This window comes from Panthera pardus, unplaced genomic scaffold (assembly GCF_024362965.1).
Source record: "Panthera pardus isolate Hobbes unplaced genomic scaffold, ASM2436296v1 HiC_scaffold_11, whole genome shotgun sequence".
Lineage (NCBI taxonomy): Eukaryota > Metazoa > Chordata > Mammalia > Carnivora > Felidae > Panthera > Panthera pardus.
In genome coordinates, this window is record NW_026526666.1 from 52,749,686 (window position 1) to 52,763,314 (window position 13,629).

Genomic DNA, 13,629 nt, shown 5'->3' on the forward strand with positions numbered 1-13,629 from the left:
ACGTACAAAACTAATCATTAATATAAGGCAAGATATAAAATACCTTAAGAAAGGTAGGAAGCACCCCAATTTAGGACATACCTAATCAAAGCAATAAGCAAAGACTTCATGGAAGAGATTAGTAGAGATACAGGAGATTTGAATTTTCCATTAAAAAGTTACACTTTGAAGGGAGGGAAGATGGCGGCGTAGAAGGACGCTGGGCTCACCGCGCGTCCTGCTGATCACTTAGATTCCACCTACACCTGCCTAAAGAACCCAGAAAACCCCCAGAGGATTAGCAAAACGGAGTCTCCAGAGCCAAGTGCAGACGAGAGGCCCACGGAAGAGGGTAGGAAGGGCGGTGAGGTGGTGCGCGATCCACGGACTGGGGGGAGGGAGCCGGGGCGGAGGGGCGGCTCGCCGGCCAAGCAGAGCCCCCGAGTCTGGCTGGCAAAAGCAGAGGGGCCAGAGGGACTGTGTTCCGACAGCAAGCGCGACTTAGCGTCTGGGAGGTCATAAGTTAACAGCTCTGCTCAGAAAGCAGGAAGGCTGGAGGACAAAGGGAGGGAGAGCTGCTGAGCCCCCCGGACGGCAGAGCTCAGCTTAGCGGGGAACAAAGGCGCTCGCCAGCGCCATCTCCCTCGCCCATCCCCCAGCCAAAATCCCAAAGGGAACCAGTTCCTGCCAGGGAACTTGCTCGCTCTGCGCAAACACCCAACTCTGTGCTTCTGCGGAGCCAAACCTCAGGCAGCGGATCTGACTCCCTCCCGCTGCCACAGGGCCCCTCCTGAAGTGGATCACCTAAGGAGAAGCGAGCTAAGCCTGCCCCTCCTGCCCCCGTGCACCTTGCCTACCCACCCCAGCTAATACGCCAGATCCCCAGCACCACAAGCCTGGTAGTGTGCAAGTAGCCCAGACGGGCCACGCCACCCCACAGTGAATCCCACCCCTAGGAGAGGGGAAGAGAAGGAACACACCAGTCTGACTGTGGCCCCAGTGGTGGGCTGGGGGCAGACATCAGGTCGGACGGCGGCCCCGCCCACCAACTCCAGTTATACACCACAGCACAGGGGAAGTGCCCTGCAGGTCCTCACCACTCCAGGGACTATCCAAAATGACCAAACGGAAGAATTCCCCTCAGAAGAATCTCCAGGAAATAACAACAGCTAATGAACTGATCAAAAAGGATTTAAATAATATAACAGAAAGTGAATTTAGAATAATAGTCATAAAATTAATCGCTGGGCTTGAAAACAGTATAGAGAACAGCAGAGAATCTCTTTCCACAGGGATCAAGGGACTAAGGAACAGTCATGAGGAGCTGAAAAGCACTTTAAACGAAATGCAAAACAAAATGGAAATGATGACAGCTTGGATTGAAGAGGCAGAGGAGAGAATAGGTGAACTAGAAGATAAAGTTATGGAAAAAGAGGAAGCTGAGAGAAAGAGAGATAAAAAAATCCAGGAGTATGAGGGGAAAATTAGAGAACTAAGTGATACACTAAAAAGAAATAATATACGCATAATTGGTATCCCAGAGGAGGAAGAGAGAGGGAAAGGTGCTGAAGGGGTACTTGAAGAAATAATTGCTGAGAACTTCCCTGAACTGGGGAAGGAAAAAGGCGTTGAAATCCAAGAGGCACAGAGAACTCCCTTCAGACGTAACTTGAATTGATCTTCTGCACGACATATCATAATGAAACTGGCAAAATACAAGGATAAAGAGAAAATTCTGAAAGCAGCTAGGGATAAACGTGCTCTAACATATAAAGGGAGACCTATAAGACTCGTGACTGATCTCTCCTTTGAAACTTGGCAGGCCAGAAAGGCTTGGCACGATATCTTCAGTGTGCTAAACAGAAAAAATATGCAGCCGAGAATCCTTTATCCAGCAAGTCTGTCATTTAGGATAGAAGGAGAGATAAAGATCTTCCCAAACAAACAAAAACTGAAGGAATTTGTCACCACGAAACCAGCCCTACAAGAGATCCTAAGGGGGATCCTGTGAGACAAAGTACCAGAGACATCACTACAAGCATAAAACATACAGACATCACAATGACTCTAAACCCGTATCTTTCTATAATAACACTGAATGTAAATGGATTAAATGCGCCAACCAAAAGACATAGGCTATCAGAATGGATAAAAAAACAAGACCCATCTATTTGCTGTCTACAAGAGACTCATTTTAGATCTGAGGACACCTTTAGATTGAGAGTGAGGGGATGGAGAACTATTTACCATGCTACTGGAAGCCAAAAGAAAGCTGGAGTAGCCATACTTATATCAGACAAACTAGACTTTAAATTAAAGGCTGTAACAAGAGATGAAGAAGGGCATTATATAATAATCACAGGGTCTATCCATCCGGAAGAGCTAACAATTATAAATGTCTATGCGCCAAATACCGGAGCCCCCAGATATATAAAACAATTACTCATAAACATAAGCAACCTTATTGATAAGAATGTGGTCATTGCAGGGGACTTTAACACCCCACTTACAGAAATGGATAGATCATCTAGACACACGGTCAATAAAGAAACAAGGGCCCTGAATGATACATTGGATCAGATGGACTTGACAGATATATTTAGAACTCTGCATCCCAAAGCAACAGAATATACTTTCTTCTCGAGTGCACATGGAACATTCTCCAAGATAGATCACATTCTGGGTCACAAAACAGCCCTTCATAAGTTTACAAGAATTGAAATTATACCATGCATACTTTCAGACCACAATGCTATGAAGCTTGAAATCAACCACAGGAAAAAGTCTGGAAAACCTCCAAAAGCATGGAGGTTAAAGAACACCCTACTAACGAATGAGTGGGTCAACCAGGCAATTAGAGAAGAAATTAAAAAATATATGGAAACAAACGAAAATGAAAATACAACAATCCAAATGCTTTGGGACGCAGCGAAAGCAGTCCTGAGAGGAAAATACATTGCAATCCAGGCCTATCTCAAGAAACAAGAAAAATCCCAAATACAAAATCTAACAGCACACCTAAAGGAAATAGAAGCAGAACAGCAAAGGCAGCCTAAACCCAGCAGAAGAAGAGAAATAATAAAGATCAGAGCAGAAATAAACAATATAGAATCTAAAAAAAACTGTAGAGCAGATCAACGAAACCAAGAGTTGGTTTTTTGAAAAAATTAACAAAATTGACAAACCTCTAGCCAGGCTTCTCAAAAAGAAAAGGGAGATGACCCAAATAGATAAAATCATGAATGAAAATGGAATGATTACAACCAATCCCTCAGAGATACAAACAATTATCAGGGAATACTATGAAAAATTATATGCCAACAAATTGGACAACCTGGAAGAAATGGACAAATTCCTACACACCCACACTCTTCCAAAACTCAATCAGGAGGAAATAGAAAGCTTGAACAGACCCATAACCAGCGAAGAAATTGAATCGGTTATCAAGAATCTCCCAACAAATAAGAGTCCAGGACCAGATGGCTTCCCAGGGGAGTTCTACCAGACATTTAAAGCAGAGATAATACCTATCCTTCTCAAGCTATTCCAAGAAATAGAAAGGGAAGGAAAACTTCCAGACTCATTCTATGAAGCCAGTATTACTTTGATTCCTAAACCAGACAGAGACCCAGTAAAAAAAGAGAACTACAGGCCAATATCCCTGATGAATATGGATGCAAAAATTCTCAATAAGATACTAGCAAATCGAATTCAACAGCATATAAAAAGAATTATTCACCATGATCAAGTGGGATTCATTCCTGGGATGCAGGGCTGGTTCAACATTCGCAAATCAATCAACGTGATACATCACATTAATAAAAGAAAAGAGAAGAACCATATGATCCTGTCAATCGATGCAGAAAAGGCCTTTGACAAAATCCAGCACCCTTTCTTAATAAAAACCCTTGAGAAAGTCGGGATAGAAGGAACATACTTAAAGATCATAAAAGCCATTTATGAAAAGCCCACAGCTAACATCATCCTCAACGGGGAAAAACTGAGAGCTTTTTCCCTGAGATCAGGAACACGACAGGGATGCCCACTCTCACCGCTGTTGTTTAACATAGTGCTGGAAGTTCTAGCATCAGCAATCAGACAACAAAAGGAAATCAAAGGCATCAAAATTGGCAAGGATGAAGTCAAGCTTTCGCTTTTTGCAGATGACATGATATTATACATGGAAAATCCGATAGACTCCACCAAAAGTGTGCTAGAACTGATACATGAATTCAACAAAGTTGCAGGATACAAAATCAATGTACAGAAATCAGTTGCATTCTTATACACTAACAATGAAGCAACAGAATGACAAATAAAGAAAGTGATCCCGTTCACAATTGCACCAAGAAGCATAAAGTACCTAGGAATAAATCTAACCAAAGATGTACAAGATCTGTATGCTGAAAACTATAGAAAGCTTATGCAGGTAATTGAAGAAGATATAAAGAAATGGAAAGACATTCCCTGCTCATGGATTGGAAGAATAAATATTGTCAAAATGTCAATACTACCCAAAGCTATCTACACATTCAATGCAATCCCAATCAAAACTGCACCAGCATTCTTCTCGAAACTAGAACAAGGAATCCTAAAATTCATATGGAACCACAAAAGGCCCCGAATAGCCAAAGTAATTTTGAAGAAGAAGACCAAAGCAGGAGGCATCACAATCCCAGACTTTAGCCTCTACTACAAAGCTGTCATCATCAAGACAGCATGGTATTGGCATAAAAACAGACACATAGACCAATGGAATAGAATAGAAACCCCAGAACTAGACCCACAAACGTATGGCCAACTCATCTTTGACAAAGCAGGAAAGAACATCCAATGGAAAAAAGACAGTCTCTTTAACAAATGGTGCTGGGAGAACTGGACAGCAACATGCAGAAGGTTGAAACTAGACCACTTTCTCACACCATTCACAAAAATAAACTCAAAATGGATAAAGGACCTGAATGTGAGACAGGAAACCATCAAAACCTTAGAGGAGAAAGCAGGAAAAGACCTCTCTGACCTCAGCCGTAGCAATCTCTTACTCGGCACATCCCCAAAGGCAAGGGAATTAAAAGCAAAAGTGAATTACTGGGACCTTGTGAAGATAAAAAGCTTCTGCACAGCAAAGGAAACAACCAACAAAACTAAAAGGCAACCAACGGAATGGGAAAAGATATTTGCAAATGACACATCGGACAAAGGGCTAGTATCCAAAATCTATAAAGAGCTCACCAAACTCCACACCCGAAAAACAAATAACCCAGTGAAGAAACGGGCAGAAAACGTGAATAGACACTTCTCTAAAGAAGACATCCGGATGGCCAACAGGCACATGAAAAGATGTTCAACGTCGCTCCTTATCAGGGAAATACAAATCAAAACCACACTCAGATATCACCTCACGCCAGTCAGAGTGGCCAAAATGAACAAATCAGGAGACTATAGATGCTGGAGAGGATGTGGAGAAACGGGAACCCTCTTGCACTGTTGGTGGGAATGCAAATTGGTGCAGCCTCTCTGGAAAGCAGTGTGGAGGTTCCTCAGAAAATTAAAAATAGACCTACCCTATGACCCAGCAATAGCACTGTTAGGAATTTATCCAAGGGATACAGGAGTACTGATGCATAGGGGCACTTGTACCCCAATGTTTATAGCAGCACTCTCAACAATAGCCAAATTATGGAAAGAGCCTAAATGTCCATCAACTGATGAATGGATAAAGAAATTGTGGTTTATATACACAATGGAATACTACGTGGCAATGAGAAAAAATGAAATATGGCCTTTTGTAGCAACGTGGATGGAACTGGAGAGTGTGATGCTAAGTGAAATAAGCCATACAGAGAAAGACAGATACCATATGGTTTCACTCTTATGTGGATCCTGAGAAACGTAACAGAAACCCATGGGGGAGGGGAAGGAAAAAAAAAAAAAAAAGAGGTTAGAGTGGGAGAGAGCCAAAGCATAAGAGACTGTTAAAAACTGAGAACAAACTGAGGGTTGATGGGGGGTGGGAGGGAGGGGAGGGTGGGTGATGGGTATTGAGGAGGGCACCTTTTGGGATGAGCACTGGGTGTTGTATGGAAACCAATTTGACAGTAAATTTCATATATTAAAAAATAAAAAAAATAAAAAAAATAAAAAAAATAAAAAGTTACACTTTCAATATGTAATGCAGATTGGAAACTCCTATTAAAGGCAGTTCTCAATTCTCTAATCAAATATATCAAAATTAATTAAAGAAGGGGGGCGCCTGGGTGGCGCAGTCGGTTAAGCGTCCGACTTCAGTCAGGTCACGATCTCGTGGTCTGTGAGTTCGAGCCCCGCGTCAGGCTCTGGGCTGATGGCTCGGAGCCTGGAGCCTGTTTCTGATTCTGTGTCTCCCTCTCTCTCTGCCCCTCCCCCGTTCATGCTCTGTCTCTCTCTGTCCCAAAAATAAATAAAAAACGTTGAAAAAAAAAATTTAAAAAAAAAAAAGAAGGTTCATCACTTTTTTAAAAAGTGTATTTATTTATTTTGAGAGAGAGCATGGAAGAGGAGCAGAGAGAGAGGAAGAGAGAGAGAATCCCAGGCCCCATGCTGTCAGAGTGGAGCCTGACATAGGGCTTGAACTCATGAACTGTGAGCCAAAACAAAGAGTTGGATGCTTAACTGACTGAGCCACCACAGAGCCCCAGTTCATCACTTGTATTAAATGAAGAACAGGGGTGCCTGGGTGGCTCAGTCGGTTAAGCAGCCGACTTTGGCTCAGGTCGTGATCTCGCGGTCCGTGAGTTCGAGCCCCGCGTTGGGCTCTGTGCTGACAGCTCAGAGCCTGGAGCCTGTTTCAGATTCTGTGTCTCCCTCTCTCTGACCCTCCCCCATTCATGCTCTGTCTCTCTCTGTCTCAAAAATAAATAAAAATGTTAAAAAAAAATTTTTTAATGAAGAACAGATTAATTTTCCAGTCTGAACAATTACTTGCATCCATATGTCATACTATTACATATGTATGTAATAAATATAATACACACATGTACCTGTACTTACTTTTACACACACACACACACACACACACACAGAGGCAGGGAGAGAGAGATTAATTCACGTACAACTTGCATTGATCCAAAAGGTTTAGGTATTAGATTTACTAGAATATTCTCATTTATCATAATATTATTTCAACATGGTTCTACCACATGAAAACCCAAGGACCATATTATATAACCAGGGTACAACCTGCTTTGCTGTTTTTCAGAAAAGAAGAAATTAAAGACAGGAGACAGACTTACAGATTCAGGGAACTGCAGGCTTCTTGGAAGATCATTTAGAATGGGAGGAGTTTGTAAAAAGTAAATATTGAAAGGGGCACAGGTTTACCACCCTGTACCCTTTCTTACCTTTGCTCATAGGCCATGAGAATGTTAAATTAAAATTCACAAAAGAAGCACCAATTGAATTGACGGCCAGAACTGTAACAGAATGTGCTTGCTCTGTCCACAAGAAAGTGAATTGAGTATGATTTCCCACATCTTCTGACCATGTTCCATTGCGGGAAGTATGATGTTTTACCACATATTTTCTTACACTACACAATGAGTCATTTTTCATCAGAGGCTGTAGTAAACATGAAAATTGATTAGTTTAAGGGCTCCCGTGCTTTTTATATCAACCAAGCTCATGAACTCTTCTTACACGTTTCCCACTGGGAGACAGGGGCAGACCAGGGCAAGCCCTGTCTAGTTCAAGGCTGAAGTATGGGGAGGTGAGGTAGGAGAGGGCTGGTGTCTGACAGAGACACAATGAAGTCATCGGGATGGGTATACAGCACAGGAAACTTATTTTTTTCCTTAAGACTCAGGGAATAAATCATTTAAGTATAATTAATTATGATACAATTAGGACACTTTTCCACTGAGAAGTTTCACACTAATTTTAGAGAAAAGAAAGACCGGCAGAGAGTCAAGAGTTTCCTCATCTGAAAAACCAACAACGAGTAACCATCTGGTTCTGTAAAGCAACAAGAAAGAGCTGAAAAGATATTAATCATCATTTATGTTAACCCCAGTGTCATTTGTTATCTCTTCTTCTCTTAATCGTTGCTAATTCAAGTACTGGAGGCTATCAGAACCATGTATACGGCATCCCAGAATTTCTGCCCGATCATTAAAAAAAAATCATACCAGATCACTGATGATTCCATGTAAAATACATATCTAGTCCAATTCTGTTCTTCCATTCTACAGAGCATTAACAATATACCCCACTTCCTCCATTACTGCCACCTGTTTCAAATAAGATTCAGTGCTGCCAATGCTTTACAAACCCATCAAAAACGACTCTATACAGTCAACTGGAAGTGTCTCTCCATATATTTTTTTTTGTCATCGAGATTCCTCAAAATCAGAAATAACAGAAAAAAAATAAACACAAACACATACACATGTATGCCTGCGGGGTGCGGAACAATCTGGGTAGGTGGGGAGTAGAATTTTATCAGATATCATCTAGTCCAGCTCTACATTTATACAGATGAGAAAATTGAGGCTGAAGCATCTAAGCAACTTTGCCAAAATAATGCTGACCTCGCTGTAATATACTCAGCTGAGAATAGAATGAAGTTCCCTAACTCCATGCCAGCGCATTGTAGCTCTCTGCAATCACATCTCAAAACTGAAATGAAATACTGGACTGCAGAACCTAAAAAATGACAGGATTATGAACAATGAAGTCTTTCATAAGTATAAAAATAAAATTTAAGAGTAATATAAAAAGCAGGAATACCTTCCAAAGTAAAGTAACATTTCTCTCTTTTTTAGTGGTGTCTTCATTAATTATTCTCCAAACTTCAGGTCCTCTGGTAGGAACTGCAGAAGGACAAGGAGCCCAAGTTGTACATGTGCTCTCAGAAGGAATAGTTTTTAGTCCTATTGGAAACGCACATCCTCATGCATTTTTAAGACACATTTACAAAGTCTCTACAGACCTTTTATATCTGTGACAACTGTGTAGGCTGGACTACTCCAATTGCTCCAATATCCCAGCCCATCCAGCCTCTTACAGCGCACCTGAACAGCATAGACAGCACACAGATCTGGCACCAGGACGCTGGCAGAATTGGATTTTGCATCATGCACCTCATACATCTGTAAAATAAACTCAAGCATTAGAGTAACCATTACCAACACCTATGTAGCTAAAGGGCCCTAAAGTGCATTCTATTTAAAACCTTAATACTATTCCAAAATTAACAGAGGGCTGACTTTGTGTTTTCTGGCTATAGAAATATGTGACTTGGATCTTGAGCTCCTTCAAGTGAAGGATTATCTTAGTCATCTGTGGTCTCCTTCTCAGGCCAAGATTTGGACTGACCTACTTGCAACCTCACGCTCAGCTGTTCTCAACTCTATTACTAATTTCTGTCCACTAATCCTCTACCCACAGAAATTCTTAATAATTTTAACTGAGTGGTTACATAGTGATATCTCTGATAGTCTCTTCAATAAGATGGTAAACTGTCACATTCCTTTCTGCTAAAATCATGATGATCTAAAGGCATAATTAGGGTTCCTAATATTCCTGGGTCTTTGCCGGCTGCCATCTGAAAACTGACGTGGCCTGTCACCATATGCACACTTGCCACTATGGGTGTGGTTTTAATTGGTTGGTAAAAGCAGCTTCTTCCAAAATGTGTCCCTTTGAACATAAGTGTACTAAAGAATATTAGATGTTAAAGGAAAAAGAGTTCCTTGGTAAATTGAGTTTGAGAAACACAGAATAAAATAAAGTCGCAAATATTACTTTGATGCAGGACCTATCTAAACCTTTAATATGTAACCCAGTGCAGTTCTGTACTAGGAACACACAGTGATACAGGGGTTCCTACATTTATTCATCCATGCAATCTTTTTTCAAGGAATAGTTCAATATTCTGTCAAACTCATTTTGGGAAATGATGGGTTACAGGAAATGTCATAACTTTAAAGGGTTAGACCTAGGGGTGCCTGGGTGGCTCAGTCAGTTAAGTGCCCAACTTCAGCTCAGGTCATGATCACATGGTTCATGAGTTTGAGCCCTACATTGGGCTCTCTGCTGCCAGCGCAGAGCCTGCTTCAGATCCTCTGCCCCTTCTCTCTCTCTCTCTCTCTGCCCTTCCCCCACTCATTCTCTCTCTGTCTCTGTCTATCTCTATCTCTCTCAAAAATAAACATGAAAACAATTCTTTTAAAAAGAATTTAAACCTATAGAAACATCTACTTTGTAGAAATATCTTTTTTTAAACCTATAGAAATATCTACTTAACAAAAACAGCTACAGAATACAGGAAGATGTACATTTGTGCCAATAAAATAAATCTTATGCAATAAAATCCTTAAACACTTATAAGAAATAACATTTAGTGAGGCAAGCTGAAGACATTTCTAGGTAAAATGTACCTTCCACTGTACTTCTTTCCCACTTAAGCCGTAGCGAATCTGGAATTTAAGATTATTCTCTGGAAAGACTGGCTTTTCCCAAGATATTTTCAATAATCCAATTTTTACAGTAATTTCCACTTTCACACTGGATGGAGGCAGTGGTTTCACTAGAAAATTTAAAAATAGTACTGTATAACAGTAATTTAAACAGTGAGAATATTTTTAAAACATTATCATGATGTTATAATCTTTTATACTCTATAAAGCAGTATCTCCTCAAAGGAGATTAAAAAAAAAAAAAAAAATAGTACAAGTCAATGTGCAAACTCAGCATATTTGGGAACTAAAAGTCCCAACATCCCAGCACAGTAGTATGAACTCTGAAGCTCTGCACTTATAATACCTTAAGACTGTTGATGACCAAAACCTCTAAACCTTTTCATTTCTAATGTTTCTCATGCTTATCCAATTCTTCATATATGAAGAAGACATTCTTGACCAACAGTAAGATGACATACATTTCAACTCCTGAAAAGTTAATTCCTCCTCAGAAAAGGAAGTATGAATATGTGAGAGATGCTAAGACATTCAATCTGTGATCTTACTTGACTGAATCATATGGATATCATATGGATATATTCCATGAATATCTAGTTTGCAGAAAGGATACTTTAAAGTAGAAGAGTTTGCATGATCCCTACAACATGCACAGTGAGGACGAAGGAGAAGCTTTCCACATTTTATGGGTGATAAACTAGTCACAGGGCACTTACATGTCTAGCCCATGTTTACAAAGCTAGTAACACATGGAACTGGCATTTGGATCCTCAAGTTGAATCTCCACCTTGTTTTCTAGTACTAAGTAGGCAGTATAAGCCTAACTTAAACTCCTAATTTTAGTACTGAAAAGAATAACATCAAAGGTTGTTCTGATAACATATAGAACTGAATTCATAGTGTCATATATTACATGTGAAGTTATTAATGTGCGTGTTTGTGGGGTAGAGAGTGGTAGGAGGGTTCCATGCTATTCCAAGATACGTAGTACCAGAGAAGTACTCCTTACAGTAAAATCCCTTTAAGTGGAACAAAACTAAATAGTATGTGTGTATGCATGTGCGTGTGTGTGCACATGCGCGCACGTGGGGGAGGAAATCAATTAATTGGGACTCTATGGTAATAAAAAAAACCCTAAATATTATGATTTTATCATACATTTAACAAAATATAGGTTTTAATTCAGATGTGTACTAATTATTTGAAAATATAACGAATCAAATACTGATTTTTGGCATAATTTCCCAACAAAATAGTATATAGGACCAAAGATATTCTTTTACCTCTATTGCATAATCATAAATAGGTCATTTCTCAAAGATTTTGCAGCAATATTGGAGGGATATATTATACTTTTCAATATATTCTTTCAATATATTCTTAATCCTTTGAAATCAGTGGATCTTTTTTAAGCGTATTTAAAAATGTCATGATGGTATCTTCTTTATCTATTTTTTTCTTGTTCAGTGTAGTCATTTTGAATCTCTCGGTAGCCTACACAGCTTCACAAATTAAACTCTCTGGTTATGACTACTCAGATTACAAAATCCATCACAATACCCAAATTAAATTTCTAAACTAAAAACACCAAATGTTTTCATAAGTACATTGGGAGAAAAACAAAGCAGTGCATTATTTACAATAATATTACTGCTACATTTTATTACCAATGACCAATATAACTTATCAAATTATATGCTGAAAGTATTCCTATTACAAAAACATTGTGCTATAAGTAACTTAAAAAAATAAAAACAGTAAAACTTTCTAAGGTTGATTGTCTTTTCAATTCCACTATAAACACACAAAATTTTGTTTAAAAATAGTGTTATCTGAAAATGGTAAAACACAACAATTACCATGAATCAACCTGAATCCAAATCTGCTAATAAAAATGAAGACAAACAACACAGTTTGACATACCCACAGAATCAGGAACAACACACGTTGGTGGAGAGTCAAGTGAACCCAAAGAGTGATTGATTCTAATCCACATTGTATAGCCGGACAATAGAAAGATTGGCTGAAATACGCATTCATAAAAACCATCTCTCTGCAAATGGCAATCTTTAGATTCAGATATGGGATGAATAGATGGAACATCAGAGCAGTAAAGGCTGCTCCTTAAAAGATACGAGAACACTCAGTTAATATACAACATTGATGAAAACGGTAAGATATATGAGAGAACGCCATAGATTTTATTCCACTTAAAATAGATGTTCTTATTGGAAATGCATTTTTGATTTCCCCACTGTATCACAATTTTATGTATTTCCATAAAAATGACAACAAACCTTATTAAATATTTTATTAGATACTAAGTGGAAATGCAAATAAAATAATTGGTATTCCTTCTCTACAGATCCAAGTAGAGGTAGAACCTACGACTCTGAAGTTAAGTTAGTATTATATTTAAGTGATTATCATTTTAAAAGTATGGATCACAAGTAGTATTGGAGCATTCCTGAGATGGGAAGGAAGATAAATCCCTTACACTTTAAATATGGATTAAATTCCACCAGAAACTGAAGATATAACTTATGATAGTAAATTATAGCTTAATTGACAATGTCCTAGTATTTTCCAGTTCGGAGCATTACAATGAAAACAATACCAATCTTTGATTTATATCTGAATCATATAGTTAAATATATAATGCATTTTCTCGGAGAAGAAAATTAAGAAAGCAATTTTTATAACTGTGTCCCAGTCAACACTCTACCTCAGAACATATGAAGCATTTTTCCTTTTCTTTGAAATAGCCCTTCTGCCACTATTTGCTCTGAACATGGTATTTAAGTGGTTAAATTAGCATTTTCTGTTTCCATAAAAATGGAGTAAGGAGGTTACAAGAAAATGAGAAACCTATATTCTTATGTTTCTCGGTCTATTTTTTGTGACATTTTCCTGCCTATCTCCTCAAAATTACAATCATTGGGGTGTCTGTGTGTGAATGAGTGCTAGTGGGGAGAGGGGAGAGATGAGAACAAGGCATGGGGAGTCATCTGCGGTAAAAAGAACCGTGACCATGTACAGAAACACAGTAATGCTCCATTTGGAATGCAAAGGTTATATCTTTGTCATCATGACAGCAATAGCCATTTACTGAATATCTACCAGGAGAAATTCTATCACTTAACTATAATTAAATGGAATTTATTATTAATTCTCACAGAAACCTTGTAAGTCCTAT

At 39.1% G+C, this 13,629-nt stretch overlaps 1 protein-coding gene across 7 annotated transcripts in view; it reads right to left on the reverse strand.

Annotated features, from left to right (window-relative positions):
• LEPR (leptin receptor) overlaps positions 1 to 13,629 on the reverse strand; it is a 97,231-nt gene that overhangs the window by 25,672 nt on the left and 57,930 nt on the right. For all 7 annotated transcript variants that reach the window (XR_002079838.2, XM_019448997.2, XM_053894295.1 and 4 more), the window contains 5 exons: positions 12,357 to 12,556; positions 10,395 to 10,543; positions 8,945 to 9,104; positions 8,743 to 8,825; positions 7,359 to 7,575 (listed from right to left, as the gene is read on the reverse strand). Coding sequence is in view for 6 of the 7 variants with exons in the window: in XM_019448997.2 (XP_019304542.2) it covers positions 7,359 to 7,575; positions 8,743 to 8,825; positions 8,945 to 9,104; positions 10,395 to 10,543; positions 12,357 to 12,556 (809 nt within the window). In the remaining variant the exon portion in view is untranslated. The remainder of the gene's footprint in view (positions 1 to 7,358; positions 7,576 to 8,742; positions 8,826 to 8,944; positions 9,105 to 10,394; positions 10,544 to 12,356; positions 12,557 to 13,629) is intronic.